At 38.4% G+C, this 26,367-nt stretch overlaps 2 protein-coding genes and 1 long non-coding RNA gene across 5 annotated transcripts in view; 1 reads left to right on the top strand and 2 right to left on the bottom strand.

Annotated features, from left to right (window-relative positions):
* LOC143904089 (uncharacterized) overlaps window positions 1-22,544 on the top strand; it is a 102,215-nt gene extending 79,671 nt beyond the window's left edge. Inside the window, exons 5-12 of the mRNA XM_077418375.1 lie at window positions 12,512-12,705; window positions 14,272-14,451; window positions 15,847-16,172; window positions 16,930-17,096; window positions 17,490-18,098; window positions 18,737-18,912; window positions 19,152-19,301; window positions 19,517-22,544. Of these exons, the coding sequence (XP_077274501.1) occupies window positions 12,512-12,705; window positions 14,272-14,451; window positions 15,847-16,172; window positions 16,930-17,096; window positions 17,490-18,098; window positions 18,737-18,912; window positions 19,152-19,301; window positions 19,517-19,636 (1,922 nt within the window). The 3' untranslated portion in view covers window positions 19,637-22,544. The remainder of the gene's footprint in view (window positions 1-12,511; window positions 12,706-14,271; window positions 14,452-15,846; window positions 16,173-16,929; window positions 17,097-17,489; window positions 18,099-18,736; window positions 18,913-19,151; window positions 19,302-19,516) is intronic.
* LOC143904118 (uncharacterized) lies at window positions 13,839-15,979 on the bottom strand. Its single transcript, XR_013258854.1, has 2 exons — window positions 15,839-15,979; window positions 13,839-14,444 (listed from the first exon to the last, which is right to left on the bottom strand). It is a non-coding gene; the product is annotated as an uncharacterized LOC143904118 (long non-coding RNA).
* LOC143904095 (uncharacterized) lies at window positions 17,913-26,159 on the bottom strand. Of its 3 annotated transcripts, none has more exons than XM_077418409.1 (8): window positions 25,715-26,159; window positions 25,563-25,641; window positions 24,958-25,492; window positions 24,597-24,849; window positions 24,451-24,511; window positions 23,635-24,375; window positions 23,227-23,522; window positions 17,913-18,050 (listed from the first exon to the last, which is right to left on the bottom strand). In XM_077418409.1, the coding sequence occupies exons 1-8, from the start codon at window positions 25,742-25,744 to the stop codon at window positions 18,015-18,017; spliced, it is 2,031 nt and encodes a 676-aa protein (XP_077274535.1). In that variant the 5' UTR covers window positions 25,745-26,159; the 3' UTR covers window positions 17,913-18,014. The 3 variants fall into 3 exon arrangements, with proteins under 3 accessions (XP_077274535.1, XP_077274534.1, XP_077274532.1); XM_077418408.1 differs by lacking the exon at window positions 17,913-18,050 and adding an exon at window positions 19,208-19,347; XM_077418406.1 differs by lacking the exon at window positions 17,913-18,050 and having other exon boundaries at window positions 22,874-23,522; window positions 25,715-25,816; window positions 25,898-26,155.
* Between the last annotated feature and the right edge of the window lie 208 nt (window positions 26,160-26,367).

Raw genomic sequence — 26,367 nt, 5'->3', positions numbered from 1 at the left:
CGAATGTCGAGGGCATTCAATCCGCAAACGATCTCGCTCACCCGATTCGGTGCCGCCTTCCTTCGCTGACATTGTAGGTTTTCTAAGTCAAGATTGTGCGCTATTGATCGTGCGGCCGTTGCACGACCGCTCTCGCCTTATTCCGCCGATCTGGGTCACTTCGACGTACGTTCCATGCGTCTCACCTATTGACCCATTTGTAAGGCCGCGGGCTGCTGGGATGTTGTTGTCGTAGGGCAGGGGGAGGAAGTGGTTAACTATATTGTTTCACGGTTTCGGCGCGTTCTCTGCGCGGATTACAAGGTTGGTGCCGCCGGTATAGCGGCGGGTTAATTTCGGTATTCCCGACACAATGCTGCACCGATGACCAACTGACCCTAATGCGAAGGCCGTGGGATGCTGGACGGGATTTTCGGCACGCTGGATCTTTTTCTTAATTCGGAACAATGCGCGAGTGACGTGGTCGTTCATTGAAAGGAAGTGCCACCAGGAACTGTCTCGGTTCATCGGTCTAAAATTATTTCCAGATATTAAATTATTACTTATACACTTATATATTCTTGTTATATTTTTAACATGCAGCAATCAGATATTTTTCTATAGGTATTTTATGTGTGCTAAATGCGTGATTATAGAGAGGCACTGATGATTGTAAAATATTCAGTAAGAAAGTAATTTTAAAGTAACTTGTTTCCTATTATTTATGTATAATACATATTTTTTAACTTTTATTTATTATTAATATTAAATAATTATAAGTTTGTGCGTGATTAACAAGAACTTTTTTACTCGATCCGAACAATTTTATTATGCAGAAAGCGAGTTTCGCGTATATATACTACTCTTTGAAAATGTTATATTTCGTTGGCTATAGAAAAACTGGATAATATTTTACAATCGCGGATTGTTCGGCGAATATTGAAAAGTTCCAAAGTGAAAACAGGATCAGTCCGCACCGATTCTATTTTCTTTCGTGCTAGAATTTATTTTACATCTCGCTCAAATTCACCAAAATATTACAATGGCCCACTTTCACATAAAGATGCGTGTGATTGCTACATTTGCAATCGAAGAATTGAAGTAGAAAATGAAAGAGAAAGTAGAGTGAAATAGGGGTGTGATATGCATCATAACTCACATATCAACAGTACTAAAAAAATAATTTTTAATTATTTATTTTATACTTTTTCTTCTAATATTTATTTTTATACTATTTGATTTATTATTTTATTTCTATTACATCTTATGTAATTATATTATATATGTTTTCCAAACATAATTATATATAATACCGAACATATAATTCGCTTTGAGAGGCAGGAATATTGAACCTAGAATAGAAGTTAAATATAGGTTCGTCATATCGTATATAAAATTTCTTTCAGATATAATTTTTTACATAATAAATCTATAATGAATGATCTGTCTTTCATTAGAGAATTAAAAAGAAATGGCGCGTATATATAATATATCTGTGAATTTTATTCGCAGCTTCTATATGCAAAAGCTGTAATTTTTATACGCTGTTCGAAGGTAATGATCCTGGAAATTGAAATCCTAGGAGAACACTTTCGCGCAAAAGGTCGCGATGAAAACTTTCGGCCCGTTCGATCGCAATACACTCAAAAGAGAAGATAGAACTTTACGGTTCGTTCCTGCAACTTCCGTACATTGTACTTGTACGCCCCTAATTGGTCTAATAATTCCCCCAGTAAAAACAAAGAAAACCCGTAACGCGTTGAATGCTAATGAACGAGTAGGAAGAAAAACGATTCGTTTTCCGAAGAATGGTTAAACGATGCTCGTCTCGCAATCTTCTCTCGCCTTCATTTATCCACAGAAAGAGAGAGAGAGAGATTTACAGCAAAAAAGTAATTTTTTTTCATTTTCAACCGCGCGTTAAATCCTAAAAGCAGCTTTATGTGTAAATCACCGCAGATTACGTAATAATTCACAGACATAAAGTATATGCATACGAAAAGCTAATTATTTTTCAACGTGTCTACAAAAAAAATAGCTAAAATGACAAGCGTCATGTTGTAATTTAGGGTTTCTGCAGATTTTACAAAGAAGACGTTTGCTAGAGGGTAAAAGAGCTTAAACGAATAGATTTGAGGTTTTCAACCGCTCTCACGTTCGTATCGATCGTTTTTACGCGTGATCCGCCGTACGAAAAAACCGAGGAAAAAACACCGAAACTTAATTCTCAATCTCGTCCCGGCCCGACTCCATCCCCGGCACGAAGGTAATTTCCGATCGACGACCCTTGGCTCGTTCCTGCGCGTGGCGGGGATCGCAATTCGTCAGGAAATCCGCCGCCGACTCGCAGGTATACGTCGCCATGGCGTGTCGTGATACGTGGTGTGTTACGTGGCCGGCCCGTAATATGCCGCGGCATGCGGCATGAATAATTTCGCCGGCCGATTGCCTAGCTAATGCGACGACCACGGTAGGGAAATTTCGGTTCTTCGACTCGACGGGGCTCTGGCGTGCGCGCCAAAGTCGACCGCACGGAATAGGCTACCGAGTAATTCCCGACAGGTTGTTGTTACACGAGGGTGGCACCAGGGCCGGCTACGAGAATTTACGTTTATTAATGCGAGATTCATTAGTCGCGGAAACGTAATCGGTATTAGCAATTCTATACGTATCCTAAATTGGGGAAGATAAATTGTATAAAAATTGTATTAAAAATGTATAGAAATTAATACGTGTGAAAAGGAGAACTGGCTAGCAGTCATTGCAAGAATCATCGGTCAGGAAAGTGCAATCGATATTACTGTGTTTAATTGTTGTGTATACTTGACGTGAATAATGGCAGGTTGTTTAAAGATCAAATTTAAAAATTAGCACATATATGAAGAAAATGACGTAACCTTGATTAAAACGCTGTCACATAAAAAGGATATAAATCATTATAAAAAAGATATAAAAATTGTTGAAAGAGAAATTGTACGCTATAAATCAAATTCTATCTAGAGTTTCATGCCACAAACTTCATTTTCACAAACTTGTCAAATCAGGGATATCCTCTGTTTTTCACTGCCTGGTGGGCTTGCACTTTTTTAATCTCAATTAAAATGTATCTTTATAAATCTTAAAATTTCCGCAAATCATACTTGCATGTCCCGTCTCATTTATGCGAAATGAGGAACGGGTGGAATTTCGGTTCCTTCTTCACGAGAGCCGTCGACACGAAGCTCGACCCTGAGCAGCACGCCGACGGAATAGCTGCGGACATCCGGGTTTCCAGGTACGACCGCCTTCCTGTTACCCTCCCGCCCGTCGGAGTAATTCATTGCCGGACTGATGGCGATCGCGTTATCGCAGTTTAATGCCCTCTCGTATCGCATTAGCGTCGAGTCGGCGGTGTGTGCGGGACCGCTTATATGTGCGCAGAACACCTCGTCCCTGGAAATTGTCGTCGATTATTATTCCGCGCGATCGCGTGCCGTGGATTTCCCCGTCCGGCGGCGGCGAATCGGTAATGAACGTTGGAAACATGGCGCGATAAATGCGCTTCGTCGAACGCATTCCGATTTGCGATCCGCCGCTGCGCTAGTTAATATACAGCCAGCTCGGTCAGGAAGAATGACACCGCACCGCAATACAGCTCCCGTTTGCGGCGAGCGTTTTTGCCCGGCTTTCTTTTTTAATTCTCCATGCTTGGTTATTTCTCGATTTCCTCCGCATTACCAGCGCGCTTTTGCTTAACGAAGCGTTGCTCCTCGAAATAAAAGCTTATAACTGAAAATTGCCGGGAACGAGGCCAGAGTGAACCTCTTTTTCAAAGGATGTTGAAGAATCCCTGGATGTTCTTTTATCCGCAAGTTCTGACGAATGACGATTAATCAAAATTTTTCACAAAGTATGATCGGTTTATGTAACAACGACAAATTTGTAAAGTCGATATTTCACGAGAAAGTGATCAGTGATTATTTAAAAACTCTTATTCCTTTGAGATGGGATCTCAACAATTAATCGATTTTGCACAATTATCATGAATTATCGAGGCAGCGCGTCAAGAATAACCCAACAAGTTCGCTGTTTTCTCTATTATCAATTCATTGCAGCTCTCGACCGTTATTATAATTTAAGGGCGGTAAGCGTACGAAAGTTCGTCGTTGCCGATGGGATCACGGACTTTTAACTCTTTCTCGTCGCCGCTTTATGATGCGGTTTAATAAAGCGCATCCATTAATCACGAGACGCGATAACGGGAAACGTGTGTTAATAGCGCAGCACCGCCGAGAGCAGGTCAATGGAACACTCAGCCGGATTTCCGATCGGCGGTCGGGTTTTCAGGTTTAACCGCGTGTTTTCAACCCTTTCGGGTAATTTATAGTCGGCGTGATGGCGATCGCGTTATCACGATTTAATTCCCCATCCCTATATATTCCACCGCGAGGTTCCGCCCTTCTTTCCTCTCGCCGTTACCATTTTTATGTTCGCTGTGCAAAGCGCACGATCGTGATGACTTCTTCTTTTTAGCTTCGCTAGTTTATAATCAGAAAAGAGAACGGCGCATTCCATGCAATATTCGCCCGTAAGAAACTAAAGCGCGAATAAATCAAAACGTATTAGCGTTAGCATGGGCAGCATTAATCATGAATAGCATAACTTGCATAGTTTAAGTATGCAACATTCGTTCCGAACAGTCGTATTTTTATTACCATATAATAACGAAATGTCTTCACACGACTATCGAATTTTTGTCTATAACGTTTTTTATTGCGATGAAACGTGAACGTTTTGTTTAATATATCCAATTCATAACACGTGATAATATCGTGTTCCTTCGGGTTTAATCCATACCATATATATGTATTTCCTTCTATACAATTTACACTGCTTATACGGAAAAGCCATCGGAGCTTTAATAACGTTCTCCTGGTCCCACTTGGACGTATCGATCGAACGAAATTGCGGCGATATCCGGCCGATGTGCAGACGATTCTTTATTGCATTATGAGAAAAACATTCCCGAGAGAACAAAAACATACGAGACGCAAAGAACTGCGAGTCGATGGCTGCTTAACAGTTGCCGCAGCGAGAAGAAATGATAAGTATTTCAGTTTCACTCCCGAGACTAGTAATTTTCCTTGATTTTCCGCGAATTCACGCGCCAGAGAAGACGGACTTCTCAATTCACGCAGTGCGATTACGGTAACGTACGTAACGTCACGCATCACTCGTAACGTTAATGCAATATATGCGATAAATCATGTAATAGCGCCAATTCGGGACAAATGACGTGAATTATTCACGGAACATTTCATCGGTGACACATGTACATCTAATTTCTATGCTTTGTCATTTGCAATATTATACAATATAATTGTTACATGCAAGGTTACGCTAAAAATGCCAGCAGATGAGAAAACTTTAGTAAATCTCGAATATTTTTAATACAGTATTAATTTAGAAATTTGTTACATCGATATTCAATATTAACCCTTCGCAGAACTAGTGGGTCTTTTAAGACCCACTCGATATTTCCATTTCAAATTTTACGGAGAGTTTATGGACTTTATAAAAAAATCCTAAACAAGAATCAGGCATATATAACGGTGTAAACAGATTCTTAAAGCCTTTGAAAGTATACTTGAATTTTTTCAGATTTTTTATGGCATCATTACAGCTTGAAAATCTTAAATGGCCTAAATAAAGACCCACTTGTTCGACGAAAGCAGCAGAATTACACATGTTCTGCGAAGGGTTAAAAATATTTTTCTAGACATTGTAACTTTTTCAAGGCAAAGTCAATTTTTCAGAATTATCAAGAAATTTATTATTCATCGATAGTTTATGATAATACTCATAGAGACACATCGCTCGTGCGTGACAAATTACGCGTGTCGATCTTAGAAAAATTTTGGGTAACTCACGGTCGCTGTTCCGTGGACCGAACATTTTTCTCTCAATCTCATACGATGCGTTATACTTCGATGCAATTCTCGAGATTATTCTTCTTGGAGATAACTCTTACCAGATTTTGGTATGCCACGAGTATCCCGAGATTCGTTCAATATTTACGATCGCCGACTTGATAAATGGCGGAACGCGTCTTTACGACGATGTATGAGCGCGAGCGTAAAGAGGATCGTGTAACAAATGATATCTCGCGACCACGTGTGACGCGAACTGAAGACTCGCTACTTCCCTCCGTCTCGTTAGAAACGAAATATCTCTCGATAAATCTCCTATGCGAGCGTAAACTCGAATCGCGCTTCGGTCACAGATGCATATGCTACTGACGTGTGTTAAAAAGGAAACGACCACGAGTTATGGCGCTTTTGGAATATTTTTTTTAACAGGAGAAAAACGTGTACACGCGGAAACATCAATGTTGAGTTTGTGGCTTTTGTAAAATGTGTAAAAATTGTAAATGTGTAAAAAATCTTATTTAAACTTTAGTTCGGTCTATTGACCAAGAATTTACAAAGGTATATATATTTTTTCAACTTTTACATTATCTTCCTTCCTAAAATATAACATTTTATTTTTATAACAAGCTTAAAATTTTATCGACGAATTATTTTTTTCAATAAAATTTACTTAAGAGAGAAAGATGTTTACTGTGAGGTATATATATATATATATTTTTAGATGGAGTTTACGTTTCTTGAGATATATGACTTCGATATATCTGCCAAGAAATTAAAACTGATATAAATAAAATGACCGTTGGTAGCAGTAAACATGATAACTTCTATTTCAGTGAAAAGTACTCGTCATCACGATCGACTAATAGCTTTTAAATCTGAAAGCTATATTAATTGATCGCAATTATTATTTGAATAAAGAAAATGAATTTTGTCGATCGAACCATTCGTACTACGGAATAAGATTAATTAATTCCTCGAGTATCCCACGAAGCTTAATTACTGCTGAGAAAATTGACTCGGCTTCATGACGGAAATATAATCCAACACTAACGACCTAGACCTCGTTTTATTTCGCTCGTTTTGCCTCAATTCGGAACAAAGGGATCCTTGATAATTATCGGAGTTGCGAGTAGATAGCAAAAAAGTGAAATCGCCCGAGATCGATCGAGAGATAGGCACGGCGATTGGCGCAATTGGACTTAGTTAGCCATCGTGACGATTCCGCAGCTAATATGAGTCGTCGGGTATATTCCCGAGCTATTCTCGCCGAAAGTGTAAAAGGCATGCAGTATCTGATAAATTTATGGCTTGCAACATTTCATTTTTGCAATTACCAGTGAACGGCCACTAACATTTATTTTTGCTGCGTTAATTAACCGAATGGACTGACCGTGCAAATGATTCAATCCAGCGTCACGCGATCGGCATGTATAACATATACATACGTCGCGATATATGTATATGTATGTGGCAACCGTTTGAGATCTAATCTCATTAAACCACATCGTATCTCGGCGTTAATATAATCTAATGGGTCTTTCTGCGAAGTCGTCTGCAATACGAAGATACGATTATCGGTGTTTAATTTAACTGCAGTGTAAATATCTCCGGCGTTTATCGTCGGCAATGAGACACTTTATTATTAGAACATTCGGCGACAGATTACGCGCTAATAACGCGCGTATTGTAATTCAAGTTAATTCCTAATGTTACAAATGTAACGCGAGAAACGTAACCGAAAAATCGCGGTTGCATAATTTAAATAAAAATTGGCCGGCTATGCTTCGTCCTGATTCATAAATGATACTCCAAAATTCGTCCGGCCACGGGGGAGCTAAATGCTCGCCAACCGCTTATTCGCCTATCATCCTTTTATGAATCGTAAATTTTACAGAGATATTTCTAGTCCACTCTCTCAAATCCGACTGTTTTCCAACAAGGTTTTGTACGTAATCATTAGAATTCTTGGCAAGTCGTACACTCCCTCAACGCGAATTACTGCTCCACATATACGACCGTTAATTAAATTTGCTTCTTTTAAGAAAGATTTAGAAGCACGAATCAATGAAAGAATTAACGTTTAATCTTTATAACTAATTTTTTACAAATATGTTTATTGCGCATAAAGAACTCATATTTTTCTCTTATGGAGACATCGAATTCTACGATAACTCGGATTTTTCAGCATCTATATAAATTAGAGTACTTGCAAACACGGTGTAAAAAATCTCACGCGACGAGGCTACTAATTCCAATAATTACGAATTCGCGGCGTGTAGTCGACGATAACAGTAACCGTGGCGGTAAATTGAATGTAGGGAGCCTCGGAGATAATGGTCTCGTCTTTATCGAGGTATCTTACGGCCCGGCCGTAGCAGTACGTGGAAAAGTAATGGCCTGCAGATACTACCCTTCCAAATAGTTGAAATATCGGCCTGTCAGAAATTCTAGAACTGGAATTGCATTCCGCCGCTCCCTTTGCCGGCTATCCTTCGTTTTCTCGCACAAGATTACTTAATTCATCTTTGTATAACTTGAAGTTCATACTGCCCTATGCACTGCGTCCACGAGTTTATTGCAAATCTTATTAAAAGTCAAAATAATATATCGTTTCCGCGTCACACAAATCATATTAAAACTAAAATATTATGTTGTTTTCTTAAGCGAAACTTTTGTGCTAAAAATTTCATTAGATTTGCATTATATAAAACTTTAATTATATACATATGTATAGACGGTTAAATTTACGCTGTGGATGAATTAGCTACAAGAAGAGCTCATCTCTCCCGAGAGATTACCACAAAAACATCTAACAACGCGTAATTATTGAATTACAAATTACAAAATTACGTGAAATTGCAAACAGCCGTCGGCGACAAGAAACTTCGCGCTGAAGATATTAAAATTGGCATAACGAGCCGGTTTACATCGTCACACACGTCGCTCGTTAAGTGCGTATTTGTTCGGCCATCTAACGACATTAGAGTTCTTGCTCCGGAGTGGCCGCGCTCGCCATTAGACGGCGCATTTTTCGCTGATGAAAAGCTGCAACCTCGGACTAGAATGTCGATGACGAGAAAAACCAAGAGTGACGGGGGGGACGACGGGTAAAAGAGGAAAAATGTGTCACAGGCAATCTGCAACTAACGAAGCCGGCATTAAAGACCGGTACCACCGGGCTATTGAAACACTCGTACTTCTGTACAACATTTCGTCTCGTCTGCACGCTCTATCGCGCTCTTTGAAGGCCCCATTTTACGGCCAACCGTCGCTCTCTTCTCACGATTTTAATTACATTTCGGTATAAACATTAAAAATTGTCTATGCGAACTCCCGGATATCGAATGAAATATAAAAGAAAGAGAAATATAAAAATGTCTTATTCTTTCTCTTACTATTAAATCAGCAACAATATCATTAAGTTCCCATTATTAGATGCATCTTCCTCGCAGTATAAATTGCAATATGCTCCATAGTTAACAGTTATTACATTGAAGCGTTTATTAAGAGGTAAAAGGGAGCGCATCGTCTTTTCTTCACAGACGCCAACTTGCTTCTTTTCGAACAGAAATAACTTACCATTACGCAATTTGGAGAATTATCTATGCTACGTTAGGAGCGATTCCTAAAGGGAGCCTCCAACTCCGCCGGGCGATAATCCTCGCGCCAACGTAACGGCGAATATACTTCAGTAGCGAGTTCGTTAGAGCCGTAAATATCGGTATCTTCATCGCAGAGAGCGCGGGCGGCATTCTGCTATCTCGTAATGGATTCCATAACGGACGTTGCATACGTGTTGGGTCGTGTCGTTTGTACGTACCTCCCGTTCCCCCTTCCCCCCCGGAGAGGCGCATCCTCTTTCACGAGTCCGCCCGTTACAATCTGCTGACCAACCTAAACGCCGACGTAGCCTTAATTAAACGGCCGTCCGCCCTCGCGTATAACTGATTGTTTCCTTAATCGGATGGTTTTTACTGTCTGCGGATGTAGGACGACACCGAGGATCCATGTGGACTTGGGGGGTTGAGTTAGCCGCGGCTCGAGGGACGCGTCTGATCCACGCGAAGTGATATGCACGTCTTCTCCTCAACGTTCCGCATTTATTTCAGTAGACCGGAGGGAGACGCGAAATCACCGGAGGTGGTTCGCGTATTTGCGGTGCGGTACACCTCACGTGACGTAAAGTACGGATGCACCGAACATTGCATTTATTCCCAGTTGCATCGCGAGATAAACCGTCATGATTGGCGGTGGCAACTAGAGACGCGTTGGAACACACGTTACGCCGCTTCATTTAGCGTCGCGAGTCTTACCGACAGTCTTGATTAATTAACAGCCAGTTGATATCTCTAGTTGCTTCTTGAAAGCATACGAGAGAGTTACGCGAGAATCGCGAGATATGTATGTGAATAGAGAATAATGACATTTTAGCAGCTATATGATTAATTAATGCCGGAGAGATTGCTTGTGGTACCAGATTGATTAATAATTGAGAGTTAATTATATAATTTGAATAGCATAATTGTAATGAGGTATATTATAAATAATATATTTGTTAACGAAGATGTATCGTTAAATTAACTGATAATTTAGTGAAATTTGTGCGCGCGCACACGCACGTATATACATTAATTTTTATAATAATTATAAGATACATGCTTGTCTTTTCATTAATGTACTTTCAGATATACTCACTTTTAATGCACGATGATATAAAAGAATTTATCATTGTAGTTTGCTTACTAAAGTTAAACCGTAATCACTTTTAGAATGCACGGAAGCACAGAAATTATCGCTCTTCGGCTAGTATAGTTTCCAAAGTGCAACCGCTCTATCAGCAACTGTGATCTTAATTGTAATAGTCGTGTGCACGGTGGAACAATGTACATACGCACGTGACACAGAGTGACATAGGAAAATCGTCATTCTCGGATTCGTCGAATTGCCCGTCCAATTTCGGGAGGCGTTTAGCAAATGATCGAGGAATCTATTGAACGTGAGCCCTGCAATTTCAAAGCGATTCCAACAATGACCTCCCCCCCCTCTCTCTCTCTCTCGCTATCTCTCGAAAAGAGTGACACTATGTGACTCTAGACAATAACGCGGCAAACGTAAATTACCCCTCCGCAAGATAGGGAGCGCGGGAGAGGCTCCGATTTGAATAGCGAGCAAAGTGAACAAAGTGAACAATACGCACGATATGTCAACTGAATTGGGTCAATATCCGGTAGCGGTAGGTCATCCCGAACTGGAAGTCGTTTCGCATTAATTTCCACATAAAAAAGATTCGAATTGCGTAAACGAGCCTTTTATGGGGTCCCATAAAACAAAACCGATCACTTTGTTTTATTCTATTAAACGTGTATATCAGCGATTTCTTATTTGTTATATTTTATTATATGTTAATAAAATAAATCTTGATTATAATGCGATGTAGATATATTACGTAAAAAATTAATAAATGTATAATCGCGTATATATAAAATAACATATGTGTGTGCGTGTGTGTGTGTGTGTGCGTGTGCGTGTGCGTGTGTGTGTGTGTGGAACAATTTACTTTTCATTTAAACTATAAATTTAAACATTAATACATTTTGTATGATAAGAGATATAACAAGGGATGAATATAGATTTATTCCGCATTTAATGATCTGCAAAGCGAGAACTCTGGAATCAAACGTCATTAACCCCTTTCAATCGCAAATTTGTTGCATTAACTTTATGCCGCTTCGAATTTTTAATGAATTGAATTCTGCATTAGGTTTGCTGTAGTCGCCGCGGCATTTTAATTGGCGCTAAGTGGCACAACGTTTCGCTTTGTAACACTTCAGCTTTAAGCGTCAGCGCAACGCAAACAGCATAGTTGGATATAGTTACGTGGCATAGTTACATAAAATCAAAGTTCCTAAAATCAAACAATCTCTCTCGTGCGATCGCTGTGATTGTCAGCGAATTTCGACGATGTGCGATGCCAACTACGTTGGAGAACGCGCGCGCGCGCGCGCACGCGTGTTTATACACATTTCAGAAACATGTCCTCCGAGTGAGTGCCACGAAAATTATGACCGACAGCGGTTGCATCCCGCGAAAGCTGCTGCAGCGGTTGAAATATGCACGCAGTGCACCGCAGCGTTGCACGGAACATCGCGACAGAAAGTAATTGTTCCTATATTGTAGCTCTGCTATCAGATATTAGACCATACGTCACTCCAGCGGGAACGATGAATTACCCAACACCCCCCCGGACGCAATTCCGAGAAATCAGAATTTCAATTAGACGCAAGGTCTATTCTTTGCCCGTGTTCAATTATAATCGATATCGTTACATCGCACGAAACTATGATGTGTAGTCGCGTTTATCTTATTTATCTTTTCATAACAAGTGTGTCCGTTATTTAAAAAATTAGTAAATTTATCACGGACCGTAGCGGATGAAAATTAAGTCAGTCACAAGTTTCAGTTTTTAGAAAATTGTATTTAACTTGCGTTTTACACGTCTAGTTCGTGAAATATAGCTGGATCAGTGAAACAGATACGCGAAATATTCTCAGCGAGATATGTGCATATCCAAGCATTTACTTAAATACTTAAAAGCACGGCAAAAATGTTTAAATAATTTTCAGAGAGCACATTCCGAGTGACGCTACAGAAAAGTAGTCGCGGCCTCGGCCTGAGCGTTTCCGGTGGCGGCACCGCGGGGCCCGTCAGGGTGAAAAGACTCTTTCCTCAACAACCCGCTGCCTTGTCCAACAAACTTCAAACTGGTGACATATTGCTGGCTGCCAATGGGATCCCGCTAACTGGCCTCACCAATTACGTGAGTAATCAATTAACCACTGATTGAAAATCAATGACAGGCGGAAACGGAACGGCGAACTTAACTACGAATGCATCGAATTAATAAATGAAAACTTAGTTTGCGAACTACGTATAACGATAATTTCATAAATATCGCAAATGCTGAGTTGATAAAGTTCATTCGCAAAATGAGATATTACATAAAACCGATTGATATAGCTTTATATTAACGTGGAAAAATATATTATTTTCTAATATTTTTTTATTTATGTAACATAGTATAAATAATATCAAAAATATGCGCTAAATAAAAAATATTTAACTAAAATAAATTATTATAAATAAAAACTATATATATTTTCTTTTGATTCAGCCGATTTAAATCTAATTACACTAATTCTTATAAAAATTATAAATATTTTGCTGATAACACGAATAGCAATGTCTGCTTTCGAAGAAGAAGTAACACACTGAACAAATTCTACTGATATCAGATCAGCGCAGTAAAGCGCACATACGCACACCGTTACATATTCTACGTACTCGGTATAGTAATGATTGCTACGTTCTCGACTGGCGGCCTCAGCCTTGCGCTCTTCTCGCGGCTCTCGCGAAGATTTGCATTGGATTAGCATATTAATGCAGCTACGCCCGCGAGCCCCGGCGAGAGGGATAGACGTTATCTTGCGTTTACTTGGCAGCTTGTCCCACGAGGATAAAAGCAATACTGCCTCCTCCTTGCCAGTACGCAAACGCGTATGCTCGCGTCATAAACTCGCACGCTCCTGTGACTCTCGTACGTTCTCCGCGACTACGGAAGACGTTAAAACGTTGACTTTATCTTAACTCGATTGCTCCGCTTTGCTACAGGACACCCAGTCGGGAAATGGTTGCAACCGCGTTCGACCGTAGTCGTTGCGAGGTAAAAAAAAATCGTACGCTCGCTGCTCGTCAAATGTAAATTTGATGAGAAATTAAGAAGCAGCAATTTTAAATTTATATCGTGACGTAGAAATATGATTTTTAAGTACGTCGTGAAATACGGAACATTCATGATAACAAATTGCGAAAGGAAGATGTAAAAACAACTCCTTGAAGTTTCAAGAATCTTATCGGTAAAGAAATATCAAACAACATCAAAGCAAGTCTTCCTAAATGTATCTGTTATTTATTTCTTACGTACAGGGTAGGAAGAAATACATGACCGTATAACCAGGAAGAGAATGATTCTATACGGCTGAAAATAAATCGAAATGATAAAATGAATTTTTGTCGAGAAATTCTTTTTCGAGAGAAGGACTTTTGATTTATTTTCAGCTATAAAACCCCTAGGTTGTACCACGTATTTCAGCGCACCTAATACATAGATATCACCAAGTTTCTCTTCTCGAAGGCCATCGTCATTCCGTTTCATTTCTGTTGTAAACCACCAGAATACGGCCTGCTCTGGCTTTTCGAACCACCGGAAACCATATAACGTCTTTAAAAAAGATGACGCCGTCGCCGGGGCGGTGACTTTGCGAGTATTATCTTTGTGTTACGGCAGAGCCCGCGCATAATCTTATTTCGATGCTACTTGTTGCAGGAGGCTCTCGAAGTTCTGCGTACGACGCCCAGCACGATCGAGCTGGTGGTGTGCCGGCTTCCAGGAGAGAGTAATGTCACGCCACCCGGTGCACCGCCGCCACCCCCGGCAAGGCGAGAGCCGCCGCCGCCGTTACGTTTACTTAACCCTCTGCCGCCCCTGCAGATCGAGCCCTGCGGTGTAAGTAATGCTCCACTTAAACGCTCCATGAATATAGTATACACAGTTGTCGCGCCATCGTTTCTTAGGATGAATAAATAAATGGATAAGAAATATCGAACGATTCAATAAAATCTAAAGAGAATTTAGTCCTTTATTTTTGTCTAGAGTCTAAATAATTCTGTAGACAAATGTAAAATACTATGGTTTCATATATAGGCAAAATTATTTTATCATCGATCGCGTATATTATTCCTAAAAATAATTATTTTAATAGACCATTGTAAATAAACTAGATTTTATTTTAAACAACTTATTTTGCGTAAATTGGCCGTTGACCTTCTTACATTGTTTAGCTTATAATGAACGTGGACCTCTCTATTAATTTGATAATTTTATTATTATTATTAATAGAGTTTAATTCCAGGCAAATTTTATCAATGTTGTGGTCTATGGGTGTTATTCGTTAATAATATGTATAAATATGGATAATAAATATAAATTTTAACAAAGAGAGATTATTAATTTTGAATATTAATTATGAATGTTATGAATATTATGAAGGAATAATATCCGTATTTGATGATAGAAATAATAATTACAGTGTTTAATTCCTCACGGTAATGTATAGACAAATAATTATTCACGTGCGAACTTGGCTCCAAAGAGCTATCCCCGGAGAGACATATAGTACAATGAACTAAATAAATGATTGGTTTAATGGGTCCACTTTGAATAATGATAAAAAATACTAATGCAAATTACAGATTGTCTAAAATAAATTTTATTTATGGAGACTCATTTTTGCTCTGAAACTTAATTTATTGCCGTGGCGTGATTCTCCTTCGAACTGCAGTACTCACTACGTGATTAAATAAAGCGATAAGCTTGAAATATACCTCTCATGTACACATTACATATTAATTCCAATATTCGATTCTCCTGAGAAAACTTTAATATCGATCCTTGAAGTAATACTCATAAACAATAACGTACATATTACATATATACGTTGCGTGCTGCAGCTCTAAAGAGAAACATATGTGTAAAACGTGCGGTCAGATCTATTCCGCACGTGCGGAATTCATACATGCATCCCGATAAATATGTATATTTTTTACGCAGTTATAAAAATATATTTTTTAGCATTTTTGACGTTGGATTGTGTTATCAAAGGAATATTGAAGTATTTGATGACAGTCTGCGATTACTTGACATAAATCAAGAATAAGCGATTTTCGTATGTCAAATGCGAAAATAAAAATTAAATACTATATATCTTAATACAGTTTTCTACTAACATAAAAAAATTAATCGACAAAGAATTAATATATTCTCCAATTATTATCATTATTATATAATATATGTATGTTTAAGATAATATTAGATAAAGGCAAACACAACTTACGTTTGCAGGAGTTTGACATCGAGATGACAAAAGTTGCCGGCAGCCTTGGTTTCACTTTGAGGAAGGCGGACAGCAGTGCCCTGGGTCACTACGTGCGTGCACTGGTCCGAGAACCGGCTTTGAGTGACGGCAGAATCCGGCCGGGTGATAAGATCGTCGCGGTGGACGGAGCACCGTTGTCGCCGATGAGCCACGAGGAAGCGGTCCAGCTGTTGCGACAATGTGGACCGACGGTGAAGCTGCGGCTGTATCGAGATCTGGCGCAGACCCCGGTCTCGGCGCTCTCGCCCACCGAACCCGATCATCCTCTTCGTCCGCCACGTACGAGTTTGAGGTAACAGATATTAAATCATTCATCATGTCATATGTATTTATACAGAATATGTGCTACAACTGATAATATTATAATCGAAAAATCATTGATTTTAGATGAAAGAATACATCGGAAATGTAAATTGAATTTTTTTCGCGCGAAACTTTGTTTTCGAGAAAACAATTTGCAAATTAGGAAATTATTAACGAGTAATCGCATTTGCAGAATGATATATTCTGAAATTTAAGAATATTAAAGTAATTGATAAATAAAAATCATTAGATATTAAAATATGGATGTGTTAATATATTGGAGTAAAATATGCAATAAAAGGAAAATCGATAAAATCAGAATGTCTGTAGGCAGATGAAATATAATATATAATACAATTATTTTAAACATATATATAAATAAATATTAAGAAAAACAGATAAAGGTCTCAGTTTTGTTGCTATATATTCATTCTCTATTTGATTCTTGTTTATACGTTGACCTATAAAAGAATATTTAATAGCAAATCTGATATGATTCTATCTATTGTGGATATTTCTTTATTCTTTTATATACATTACGCGCAATCCACTTCTTCAGTAACGTAACCGAATCAATTTATTCTTTTATGACAACAGAAAATATTATTGATAAAAGACTGCGGACGCTTGCGTTTCATATTTTACGTTGTTTGCTAACATGATCATTTCCAGCTAAGACACGCCGTTTATGGTCTTTTATATAATGAGTTGTAGTTTTCATTATATTCCATGTGATTTTCCAATAGACAAGAAGCTGTGGATATGCTGTGTGACTTGGCGGTCCGGAAGCTGTCACCCGGTACATCAAGTGGGTCTAGTAACTGCAAGCAACAATCACCTGGTGCGTCGTGCAACTCGCCCCGAAGACTACGTCGACTCGGCACGCGTACTCCCACTGCCGAAACCGATCAAGGTAAATAATTAATTAACAGCATGCACAGACACGCGAAGAAGCAAATGGACTGATAAAGCTGAGAAAATGTAAAGTAATTTAAGATAAAAAGTAATTAAGAGCGATCAACGAGATGATGAAAATTTATCAATTCTATATAAATTCTCTTTCGAACACTTGAAACTCTGTTGGGAGGATTGGTTGATTGGTATGTACAAAATTGGAAGGCTTAACGAACATCAGTTGTTACTTCAGAAGTTTCCGATAATGTTAAAGCGACGACAGAACATTCAGCGCCGAGCTGTCTCTCGGAATTATCTTGAGTCGCGGGGGATTTGGGCAATCCTGATAGGATTTCGCGGCGAGTCTCTTCGTGACAAAATCTCTTCACGACAAGTGTTCTCCCTGCCACAGAAACTCCCGAGAGCAAGTTGCGCGACATGCAAACGACATCGTCGACGGGTAGCCAAGCGGAGACCACGTCAGACTCGGACCAGTGCTCCGTCAGGACGCAAATCACCAATTCCCAGGCGAACACACCTGCGACCGACATAATCGATCCGCCACCGCTTTACGACATCTACGACGACAACGACGACGACGACGACGAGGACGAGTCGAAGTCAGTGTCGAACAATGCAGCGGCCAGGCCTCGCTTCCTCGATTTGTCGGCGCCGCAGGGTAAGCCGCATTTCCAATTTTGCAGCGTCGACTCAGACGGCGAATATCCCGGGGATGACGAGGTGATCCTCGCCGAGGCGGAGCGCGGTCGACTGGCCGAGCCGAGCTACGACGACGACAGGAGCGTGACGGTGTTGTCGAGCGACGAGCACGACAACGATATGCCGTCCGAGCCGGCTTCGATGCCGCCGGTGCTCTCGTCTACCAGCAGCACCAGCACCGTCGCCTTCAGCTACAAGAATCCAGCTTATCAGAGCGCTAATCCAGCCTGCGGCAGCGCCGGCAGCGACCCGGCTGGAACCAAGAGCAAGGTCACACACTCGAGCGATCAGGACATTCCGGGTAATTATTTTATACCGCGTTTTGTTGCTCGTTTTGCCCGTCCGAGAGATTGGGTAGATTAATAGAATCAAACTTAGATTGATTAATGATGTATCTTGTTGATTAGTTTGTTTTTTACATTAAATATCTTCAGCCGTCTTTTTTTTAATTCTTAATACTTATGTAATCTTTATTTAATGCTTCATATAAATCTTAGAGTTCATATAATTAATATGATTATTTGAGAGGTGGTTACCTTATCTATTTATAATTTATAAGCTTATAAACATAAATTAATATTAAAGAGCTTATTTTTAAATATTTATTTAATTCACATAGAGGTACATATATATTATGTGTTATATTAAATATATTAAAGCTATTATATATAATATATATAAGCTCATTAATATATAAGTCTATAAAAGCTTCATTTTCATTAATTGAAAAAATGAGCTCTCTACAATTGTTGCTAGAATCAATTTTAATCGCGCGAATATACGCGCTGTCTACTTTACGCCACTATCGTCGAAACCAAATCAGCGCGTTAGAGGGAGAGACCGATAAGATAACGGTCACATCGTTGCGAAAGTAACGAAGCATTCGCGGGTGTCAATTGACGTTATTTCTAACCCGATGAACTCGGTCGCGTCACGCAGGAAAGATCCTGGGAACGGACGACCCGGGCGGTAGCAAGGGGCTATTGAAGTGGAAGGGTGTGATGTTCGCTCCAAACGATGAGGTGGATCAAGGCACCGAGCACAACCAGGAAGGGGCCGGAAGAGACACCACGGATTCGGTCGCTCCTATCGAAGACCTTGTACAAGGCAGCGAGGTTGGTCCCTCGACATCAAGCTTCCGTTATCTAGTTTCGGATTCAATAGATCTTGCGAGATCCTCATTTCGCAATAAGTGATCCCCGCGATAATCTTGAAATGATGTTGAAATGCAAAAATTCAATTTAATATCCGACAAACGCTTTGTTCGCTTTGTTGCTTGATTGTTTTTACCATTGGAACACGTGATTATCGATGTCGCGTCGCAATGTTGCGCAATCCATTCTCGTTGTTGTAGGTGTTCATGGTGGAGCTGACGCGTGGGTGGAACAGCCGGCTGGGCTTCAGTTTGCAGCCGGAAGGAAATCGTACGGTGATATCAGTCGTGCATCCTGACAGTGTCGCGGCCAAGGATGGCAGACTTAGGCAGGGTGATGTATTACTGATGGTGAGTCTTGGACGTCAAGCTTATCCTCCACTTCTTCACATCTTCCCTTTATAGAGCGTAGATTTCACGATCATTATTGAATTAAATATATTTTGGCGATAAAATAATATTAATTATCTATGGCTCACAACTTCGATCACAAGTTAAAAGGATTAACATGGACTTGGGGCTGTTTTATTTTAAAATTTAAAAAATCGTCTTTTTTCTTTCCTCAGGTTAACGAGGAGAGCGTGGAACACATGTCAACAGCTGATATAATAGATCTGTTGCGCAAGATACGCGGCTCGATAGGCATCACGGTGATGAGGAAATCCAAACGGAATAATATAACGTGACACTAGTCTAGTGCGTGATCGAAGTAGAAAAACGGAAAGAGAGACGATCTGATTGATATATTGTTCCTTATCAACGAGCAATGGCGAGTTTGGTTTAGACGCGAGTCCAGCGTAAAGAAAGTTTGGCCAAGAAAAAACACGCTGATTTCCTTCAATAATACGTTCATTAAGTTTTAGATAATGAGAGGTAGTAGAAATAAGTAGTAATTATTAAAAGAAATAGATAGAGATTATATAAAAAAAAGAAAGTACAATAAGAGGTGTCATGAATTGGCGGATCTTCGACGTCGGAAGAAAGAGTAAACCCGCTACTGTCAACGGCGAAGATCGTTCACGAAGCAGCATCTTCGCAAGATAATTTCGCTCTGTAAAAGACAGTGCTTTTCGCCTTCGACCGCAAAAAAAGAGTCGTCTTCGACTCGGTCGATTACAAAAGACTGCCGTCGAGAAATATTCGCAGATGCCATCCAGATAACATCCCCCGACGAATGTGCGGAGATAAGGAGTCACTCGTTCTTGCGGGATTCTGCCGAAAGGGAACTAAATGCCGGAGACGTGATTAGGATGTCCTGAGGCATCGCATTGAATTCTCGGTCCCGGATTTCGCGCGCAATCAATCAATCTCGTAACGTAATCCGCAAATCAATCTTATTTACGATTGCAGTTCTGCTGGAACGTGAGCGAATGACAACGCGATTTATCCCAAAAAGAACATTCGACATGCCGACGTGACAGATTGCGCATTAATTATAGAATAATCGAAGTGCTCTCCCGTAAGTTCGAATCTCTTCGATCTCCAATTATCGGCGTTCGTTAATAGTATTCCCGATAGTTTGCGGTGATATTCACGACAAGTGACATTCTCTTATGATTAATGCGTATTCCTCGCAACGAAATCGAATTCGAGAATCAAAATGGATCAATCAAAATACGATTAGAGAGAAACGATATTTCAAAACGAGACGTGATCGGCTTAGTCGCGGAACGCAATTATCGATTATCCATCGGGAAAACAATCTTGATCTTTTTTATGAAACTACGATATATGTTGTGTACATAGCTGTAAAAAATATTCTTTTAAATACGTTCACGAGCGTGAAAAGAAAAACCTTACTTGGGAGCTTGCAGTATATATCTTAACATATCTTTGTAAATCATACATATTCCACCATAATACTTATCTAAAAAAAAAGAGAGAAATACAGAATTCTACGCGAAGGATAGAAATTAAATAGTGGAAGTATCTATAAGTGAGCTTGACGCTAATAATATATAATTTTATTTTTCCCTGACATACACTTAAAATGGTTCAACTTAAAATTAAAATTAAAATTGGATTTATATTTTTCCGAAGACGCTAGCAGTTCCTCTTCCGATTCCTTCGAAAATAGAGCTACGCTAAAAACATGTATCGTGTAAATACTGTATTTTTATTCCAGAAAGTGTAACTTTATCGAAAGAGCTTGACGTCTATTACCACGAATTCATACGAATAAAAAATGTGGATTAATTAATTTTACTCGCCCCGCGCCGCCACGCGCGAGAAGTAAATATCTCACGTAAAATATAAATTTATCGTGAGGCAGGTAATTAACATTTTGGCTTTAACTTCGTCCATTCGTGATTAGATGGGAATTTACAATAATAAATATTCGCAATTAAAGCGTGTGATAAAGGAAACTCGATGAAGTTTCATTACTCAAGCGAAAGAGATAATCTATTTTCAGGAATTTCTCTTTAACTGTTTAACTGATCAAATAAATTTATAAATAAAGTAATAAACTTAACTATAACGTAAGTAGTAGGAGACAATTGGCCTTCTTTGCGGCGAAAACACAGTCTTTTCGCCGTATTAATACCTAACTTCTTTGAGGCTACTATCTCTGGTCTCTTAGCGAATCAAAAGACAATCTATCGTAAGCGCCAGAAACGAGTGAGTCGTAAATGAGTCGCTGATGAATTTGACGATAAATGAATTGTGACTACTGCTTGTAAGATAATGTCTCACGCATCTCTAATATTTCGATCTTCCCCAAGAAGATCGGCAGATAACTACGCACGGGATAAAAGTTAGAATTGCTTGTAGCGTATACATGAGGGATGTATCAACGTTCGAGTAACTACCTCGCGTGATGCCATACCACAGCGAAATAGTGACTGCGCGAATCTGTTTAAGGAAAAAGATATTTTATGCCTGAAAACGTGTATTTCTCCTAATCTTATGTATGTATATCCTTAATCGTGTAATGTCAAAAGATCGCAAGAGAAATGATCATTCTATTAAACGGTAAATGCTCCATAAAACGCTGAATACGGAAGCTAGAGGCAGAAGCTTGTTAAAGTAAGCACGAACAAGTTACATTTACATTGTTACATCGACGACGCTTCCCGAGCCGTAGAGAAATTTTCGTTCCTATGGTAATGACGCACCTCGCGTGCAAACGAGGAAAGAGGTGTCGGCACGATATGAAGTTTAACAATCTATAACAGTGCAATAACGTTAAGTAAGAATTAGACGAGAACAATATGTAATGAATGTGATAGTCGTTCCGTTTAGAACGTTAGCGCTGTAAATCTACGAACTTAGACGAGTTTATCGTGTGAATTGCACGGCATGTATATAAAGTTAACTGTACAATTGTATAAATCGATACCAAAGTTGTATTAATATCAAAGTTGTGTAATATCAAAGACGAGTATTTTACTGTATAACCAATTGTTAGAAACGAGCAGTTATATTTTGACATTACGTTAAGCTTATTAAATTATTGTTAGTATCTATGAATATACATTCAAGATATGTAAGTTTTATCGAAAGTTATTCCGATCGTTTTATCGTTTAATCCCTCTTTCCTGTTTGGTATAGTATAATATGTATATATATTCAATAAAATTGTTTCTTTGATAACGGCTTCGGTACTTTTCCTATCAACACATTGGAATGACAACAAAATACATATGTGGATAGGAAATATTGCAAATACGTCGAGTTCTCAGGCATTTTTCTTCAATTTTTATTCAATTTTATTAAATTTTCTAATCAATTAAGTCGTAATTAACATAAAAAATGTAAATATTTATATAATCAAAATTGTGCAAAATATATTACAATATTTAAAAAAAGTACATCAAATAATCTTGAAATTTCTTAGAAAAAGCGAATAATAATATATTACTGTACAAAATTATAAAATATACTGCACATAAGAAAGCAGAATGACATTTAGTAACAACATGTAATATAATGGTTTTTTTATTTTTATTTGTTCACAAATAATTTTGATTCTCATAATGCCTTAAAAAATAAATATTATGTATTTCTGTTTTATATCAAAGGCACTATGGATACAAAAATATATACAACAATTGAATATGCAAAAGATTACTTACTTTAGTCTAATATGTCTTATTTTTATAATGCTCAACAAAATATATAAAATGATTTATTTCTAGGATTCAGTTATTTTAATTCTATAATTCAACTTATGTTGTCAATTTTTTCTTTTAATTTTCTTTTCTTCGTTACTCATTTTATTTCTCAGTCTAACAGATTTTCTCGGAAAATTACGTATATTATTCGTTCGAATTACCTGCGACTGCTCCTTCTCACTTTGTGATTTTTCTCCATCCCGCGCAGTTTCGCCGAAGTTTTCATTGTTAAATCCTTTAACTTCGCTAAGCCCAAGCCGAGGTGATTTCCTAGCATTTATCGTCCTATCTGCAATATTTTCTTCATCGCTTAACACAAATGCCATTTCGCGTTCGCGTTTCCGAGGAGTCCAAGTTGTTAGATCTTTGTTCAATGCCTTCATGTTTTCTTTTTCGGATTTTGTGCTGCCAGAAGCATACTCCATCGCTTTATTTAATTGCTCGTGCTTTAATCTCTCTATAAAAATCAAAATTCTTTCATGAGGATTTCAATCGTTCTAATAGAGGGACAACTAAAAAGAAAAATGATTTTTATTTAAATTTTCTTATATATTAGGAATTATTTTTACCATAATCTTCCTGAATATCAATATCACTGTCACTGTCTTCGTCAATATGCTCGATATCTTTTGTAATTGAATCTACATCTTCATTGTGTAATTCTTTCTGCCATATATCTCTAGGCTCAGAATATGTAACACATTTATCCGAGCTATACATCGTGTCACTTTTACGCTTCTTAAATAATTTAGTTTGTTCTCCATTTTCTGTTTCTATTTCGGTTAGTTCAGAAACTGATCTCTTGTTGTCAATATCCATTTTATTCTCCAAAACATTACACTGTTTTGATCGATTATTAAAAGTTATTTCTTCATGTGTTAAAATACTTTCAAAAGGTAGTTTCTCGATCTCTATATTTTCTGTTTTTATAGTAGAATTAAATAAATCCGGACTAGTTTTATTTAGATGGTTTGAGATATCATGATTGGAAGCACATTGATCGATGGAATCGTTAGACGAGGAAGCTAATTCTACAGTTAGAAAATCCATGGGATTATCGCTAACATACGTTTGCAAAGGGCAAGATATGTTCGAATCCGAATCCTCGATATAATTGGCAGAATTCAGTAGCAAAAAATCAGTTTTCTGAGCATCTTTAACAGTCGAATCGTTTTCCGTAACACGATCATTATGTGAAATATCAGAATTTTCTTTATCTAATATATTGCGCCTAACAGATACTTTTTGTGAACTGTCGTCATGTTTAACTCTTGCAATTAATTTGTCAAAACTATCTTTATTCGTAGCCACTAAAAATAAGAAGAAAAATAAGAAAGTTCATAATATTTATATTCCAACTACTCAAGTAATTTGAGAATACTTACGATACTTCTTTCTCCGTTGTTCTATAACATTATGGTCTGTATTTCTATTGACATTTAATCTCTGTAAAAATTTAATATATTGAAATCTAGAAAAAATTTTTAAGATTAAATGTCCAGAATTGATATGTATAATATAATGTATTTACATTTGATGGTTTCTGTACTTTCTTCTCCAAATTCTCTTCTTCTTCACATTGCTTAATTAATTCCGGAACAGTTCTAGGATGTGTTTTATCACATTCTGCGTTATAAAGCACCGTGTACTTCTGCAATCTACTCTCTAATGTTTTTCTATCTCCTTGAGACGACAAGCCTAATTCCTTCAGTCTCTTTCGTATGACACTATCCTTCATTAAACTTAACACTAACTTTGGCAGTGGTTTACGTTTTGGTTCGCTTCTGGAAATAAGCATGTATTTAAAGAAAAAAAATATTAGAATATTCCAATGCAGATCACACAGTAATTTTCTTTAAAAGCTTGAGAGAATAATACAAGATGATGCTTACTTTTTCGGTTGATCCTTTGTATTCTCCCTTTTTAAACAATCATCCAAATGCCTATTTATATTACATTGGGGCACTTCCACTTTGCATACAGGACACGTAACTACCCGACGTTCTCCTTCCTTTAGAAAACTTTTTCTACTCTTCGGCGTAAACATTGAAGGTATTCTAAGATCTGTACTGGTGCTAGGAGTGGATACATCTTGCTGATAATCCTTTCGTCCACGAGGTGTGGTATTACCAGCCGCGAGTGTTGGACTATCACAACTTTTATGTGATACCTCGATTGCATTAAGAACATCTTCTTTCTTACATTCAAAATTGCTCGTGGAGCACACAATTTCAGAGTTATCATTATTCGCAGTCAATAATTTTTCATCGTGAGATTTCTTGTCGTGTTTCTCTTTAAAATTTAAATAATGAATGATAATCTCATCCAAGAGCTTGTTCTTCCTCAGATCTTTCTCGTAAGTTTCCTCGGAACAAATTGGACATTGGGTCTTGTAATGCAGATACTTTCTAATGCACAAGGAACAATCTAAAATTATGAGATATAGGATATATGTGTGTGCAACAGGTAATAGTGTTTCCTTTATAAAATTACTCACAACTGTGAGAGCAGGATGTTATTACACTAGTGTCCATGTACTCATAGCATATCCCACATTGTAATAACTCATCGATACGCTGCAATAACAAAAAGATATACTTTCACTTTATCCTATCATCCTTTTGTAAAGTAAAATTACGCTTTTGGTACCTTCAGCTCCGCGTATTCTGTCGACGACATTGTAAATCCAGAGCTTTGAGATTAAGACAAACAATTCAACGCCATCAAGTATCCCACCATCACTTCTACAATCTAAACCGTATTTTAATAGAAATCGTTAATTCAATAGAAAAGGTTTTAAGTAATAGAAAAAAGGCGAAATTGGGATGATACCAATCATCGGCAGGCCATGCCGCATGCCGCCATCGCGAATCGCGATGATACTTATCAAAGTGTTGTGTATGTATGTACTTTTCATCTTCTCTCTTTTTCTCTCCAACGTCATATCACCTGTCTATCTCATTTTGAGTGCAGATGATAAAACATAGCTAAAATATTCTAAAGTCAACGGCACACTCGTAGTACTACACTCGTTTTTAACAATATTTGCTTCGTATAAAAATTCTACAACTTGATGTTACAAAATGAGGGTGCAGTGCAGGTCCATTCAGTAGATATCAAGGAATATCATACCGCGCGCGTTTGTAGAATTAGGCCTCTAGCTGGCTAGTTCGGACACGAACCATTAGCACGGACGCAAACCATGTGCGGTTACCGAGCGAAACGACGTAGTTGAGTTGCACTTTCTCAGGCGGCGCATCGGCGATGGCCCACGGCCCACAGCTCACAGGATGGCTTCTCTC

The sequence above is a fragment of the Temnothorax americanus genome, unplaced genomic scaffold (assembly GCF_048541705.1).
Source record: "Temnothorax americanus isolate GAGA-0224 unplaced genomic scaffold, ASM4854170v1 Scaffold5, whole genome shotgun sequence".
Taxonomy (NCBI): Eukaryota; Metazoa; Arthropoda; class Insecta; order Hymenoptera; family Formicidae; genus Temnothorax; species Temnothorax americanus.
The sequence above is the reverse complement of the archived record's forward strand: the minus strand, read 5'-3'. Positions and strand labels throughout refer to the sequence as shown.

Coding starts and splice junctions, on each gene's coding strand:
- LOC143904095 (XM_077418406.1), bottom strand. CDS start 25,744: ATGTCGTCGACAGAATACGCGGAGCTGAAG. Junction 25,493..25,562: donor AACATCCTGCTCTCACAGTT/GTGAGTAATTTT, acceptor TCATAATTTTAG/ATTGTTCCTTGTGCATTAGA. Junction 24,850..24,957: donor ACAAAGGATCAACCGAAAAA/GTAAGCATCATC, acceptor GCTTATTTCCAG/AAGCGAACCAAAACGTAAAC.